We start from the raw sequence: 3,981 nt of genomic DNA, 5'->3' as shown, positions 1-3,981 counted from the left end.
CCTTTGCGGACTCCTGGCAGGTGCAGCCCCAGGTACAGCCAAAAGGCCCCGCAAACCCGCGCTTCTCACGGTTGTGCCCGGCGCGAGAAACGCGCTCCGAGGTTGCTCTGCTCTCCGAGGTAGCCGCCAGGCCGCTGCCCGTTCCGGCCTTGGGGAGCTCGGCCCTGCGCCTTTGCGGACTCCTGGCAGGTGCAGCCCCAGGTACAGCCAAAAGGCCCCGCAAACCCGCGCTTCTCACGGTTGTGCCCGGCGCGAGAAACGCGCCCCGACCCTGGGGCCGGGCCAGAGGGCAAAGGGGGAAACTTTATGTTGAGTTTAGGCCATAGGGGCGCGGCCCATCGCACCCTACCGTGCCCCACCGTGCCATGTTCCGGGCTGCCTGCCTTCTAAAAGTTCCTGCAGGAAGCAGGTGATGTGGCCTCGCCGACCCGGGCCCGCCCCCACCACTTTGCCGGAGGCGAGCTAAATTCCAGCCGGGGTTCCTAGCAGCAGCTTAGTGGCAGACGACAGAAAAAGGGCGAAGGCCCCAACTGGCTGGAGGGCAACCCCAGGGGCCGGACCTCCATGCGGGACGGCACGAGGCAGGAGCCGGCTCCAGGATGATCTCGGCCTGGTAATAATTTCACACCACCAGCCAGTCATTGTTCAAAGCACTGTAGACCATTTTACTAATTTAACCCACACGATCGCCGCATTTCCCAGCTGGGCCAACCGGTGCGGGGTTGACCCGAAGCGCCCTGTGCAGCGCTTGGCAAGTATACAGCAGGCACTAAATGGCTGCCGACAGGCTCGGTGGTAATTTTGAAAGTCGGCTTTGTGAAGTGTTGGGGCTGCGGCATCTGCCGGTGGCGCGTGGTATTACAGCCCAGCGCTGGCAGACCCCGTTGAGCTGGGGAGGGTTGTGAGATTATGGCCTGAGAGCCAAGGAGGGCGGTTAGGGGTCCCTAGAGACTGTGGAAGGCGGGGTAGCATAAAAGACAATGGGGGACTGCGGAGGAACTGAAACATGGTTTTGTTGTGCACCAGAAGTTCATTAGAAGAGTTCCTTAATTGCTTCTCAACCCGCAGCGATGGCTCTCCACCACGCGGATTAATTTAACAACTCTAATGATTGCTCTGTGAAATTTGAAGAACAGTGGCTTAAGCAAAGACCACAAGAAAGAAGAATTGAGATCAAAGAGGAGTGTGTACCATAGCTGAGGAGGAGTTTCAGCTGTGAACCATGAAATGTCCTGTAAACCATTTCAAGGAGTTTGGTTTTTATACCAAAAACAATGGGAAGACACTACAGGTTTTTGGAGCAGCATCTCAGACATGTCGAAAAAGATGTTTTGATCCCTAAAATAATGAGAGAAAAGACCAGAGAGAGGTCTTCTGACAAGTTCAAGATTTTACCAAATGTTGCAAGAACTCTGCAATCCTTATGGTAGTAAAATGCTGGAAAGAAAATTCTGCATTGAAAGAATGTCTAACAGCTCACTATAATGACCCAGCTTTATATGAGCAATACAAAATGGAATACCTGAAGGAAAAGGAAGAATTCAGAAAAACTGGAATTTCTACAAAAAAAAGGCTACAGAAGCTGCCCACAAGTGTGTAGACAAATATTCAGATGACATTCAGGAACTCTAATATTCATGGAAGTCGTTTATAGAATAAACCTTAAAGAATGGACTCAAGAATGTGTGTTTGCTAATTATGTGTGTATCCTAATTATGGAAATATTAATTTTATCTGAAATAAAAATCTTTTTTTTTTTTTTAAAGACGGAGTCTCCTTCTGTAGCCCAGGCTGGAGTGCAGTGGCGTGATCTCTGCTCGCTGCAAGCTCCGCCTCCTGGGTTCACGCCATTCTCCTGCCTCAGCCTGACGAGTAGCTGGGACTACAGGCGCCCGCCACCACGCCCAGCTAATTTTTTGTATTTTTTAGTACAGATGGGGTTTCACCGTGTTAGCCAGGATAGTCTCGATCTCCTGACCTCATGATCCACCTGCCTTGGCCTCCCAAAGTGCAGGCGTGAGCCACCGCGCCCGGCTAAAAATTTTTTATTTAAAAAATGTTCCTTAGTTGCTCATAATTTAAGTTAGTTCAAAAATAGGTATAATGTGTACAAACACCACTCTTTGCTTGGAAGCAAGCAAAAAAGTAAGGGGTGCAGATGCGGCCAAAGTTATTTTTCCAAATTTTTTGGAAAGACAAGGATGAGGGATCTTTAAAGTTATTTGTTGAGGCCAGGTGCAGTGCCTCACACCTGTAATCCCAGCATTTTGGGAGGCCGAAGTGGGTGGATCACGTCAGCCCAAGAGTTCCAGACCAGCCTGGCCAAGAAAAAAGAAAAAAAGAAAAAGAAAAATAAGCTGGGCATGGTGGTGCACACCTGTAATCCCAGCTACTCCGGAGGCTGAGAATCACTCGAACCTGGGAGGTGAAGGTTGCAGTGAGCTGAGATTGCACCATTGCCCTCCAGCCTGGGTGACAGAGCAAGACTCTGTCTCAAAAAAAAAAAAAAAAAAAAAAAAACCACGCGCACACACATACATATTTATTGAGTAAGCTTACTCTCTCACACTAAGAAATACAGTGGACAAATGCCTTTTGACAGTTGTGAGATTTTTCCCATCCTAGCAAGGGAATTTTCCCCTGGGGACATTGACAAGGCCCTGGGCCACAGCCATGTCAGGAATGTTTGCTTTGGGGTCAGTTAGCTGCTGTTCATAATCATTGATGTATCTGCCACCATGCCGTGGCTTGACCACGCCACCAGCCGGTCATTGTTCAAAGGATCTAACTCAGCTCCCTTGTTCCCTAGGAGGCAATGGGGCAGGTACACTGGATGGTGCCCCAGGTAGCAGGGTTGGAAGGCTTCAAAGGACTGGGTGGCCTGGACACGTTACCTCCTAGAAGTCACTTAATCTGCAAAATCAGGATAAGACCATTTTCCCCATATGACTTGACAAGACAATATTAAAGCTCAAGGTGATGCATGTGAAAAGATTGTGGAAGCCATGAAGCTTTGTAGAGATATATAATCACTGTCTCTTCCTCATCTTCCACCCCATTCTGCTACCCCTGCTTTAATAAAAACTGTTTTCCCGAAGTCTCCATCGGGCTGGGGCATAAGCTTCAAGGAGCAAATGCACAGACCCTCCACTGACCACTACACAGAGAGTCCCACTCCCCCTCCATCCTTCCAGAACATCCTTGGCTTTCACTCCATCCATCTGAAACTTAACTCTTTAAGTTTTTCCTTGTTAATTTCTGGATATAAATGTATCTATTGCTTAATACATCGCTTCCTGGATAGAAGCAGTATTTTGTATTCTTCTGATAAAGGAATTTTCTACCCTCTCAGAAAATACTGACTCAGCAGTGTTAGCTAATGGCATTTCTACTTTACTACATTTCTAATTTCTAAATTGTTCCTACAACTTTGGGTGGGGTGAGGGAATGGCTTTTTTTTTTTTTTTTTTTTTTTCAAGACTGAGTCTTGCTCTGTCGCCCAGGCTGGAGTGCAGTGGCACAATCTTGGCTCACTGCAACCTCTGTCTCCCGGGGGTCAAGCTATTCTCCTGGCTCAGCTTCCCAGGTAGCCGGGACTGCAGGTGTGCACTACCACACCGAGCTAATTTTTGTATTTTTAGTAGAGACGAAGTTTCACCATGTTGGCCAGGCTGTTCTCAAACTCCTGATGTCAGGTGATCTGCCCACCTCGGCCTCCCAAAGTGCTAGGATTACAGGTGTGAGCCACCATGGCTGGCCACAAAAGATTATATTCTGTGATCGTTTTATATTGTCACAGATCTGACGTTTTGGAACATTATTTTATTTATTTATTTATTTATTTTTATTTATTTATTTTTGAAACAGAGTCTCGCTCTGTTGCCCAGGCTAGAAATGCAATGGCTGAGCAATCACAGCTCACTGCAGCCTCACTCTCCTGGGCTCAAGTGATCCTCCTGCCTTAGGCTTCTTAGTAGCTAA

The 3,981-nt window shown here is 48.1% G+C and overlaps 1 protein-coding gene across 1 annotated transcript in view; it reads right to left on the bottom strand.

The window, feature by feature from the left end:
- CCDC88C (coiled-coil domain containing 88C) overlaps positions 1-839 on the bottom strand; it is a 151,800-nt gene extending 150,961 nt beyond the window's left edge. Inside the window, exons 1-2 of the mRNA XM_011991814.1 lie at positions 713-839; positions 70-271 (exon numbers count right to left, since the gene is read on the bottom strand). Of these exons, the coding sequence (XP_011847204.1) occupies positions 70-271; positions 713-839 (329 nt within the window). The remainder of the gene's footprint in view (positions 1-69; positions 272-712) is intronic.
- Between the last annotated feature and the right edge of the window lie 3,142 nt (positions 840-3,981).

This window comes from Mandrillus leucophaeus, unplaced genomic scaffold (genome assembly GCF_000951045.1).
Source record: "Mandrillus leucophaeus isolate KB7577 unplaced genomic scaffold, Mleu.le_1.0 Scaffold4, whole genome shotgun sequence".
Lineage (NCBI taxonomy): Eukaryota > Metazoa > Chordata > Mammalia > Primates > Cercopithecidae > Mandrillus > Mandrillus leucophaeus.
The sequence above is the reverse complement of the archived record's forward strand: the minus strand, read 5'-3'. Positions and strand labels throughout refer to the sequence as shown.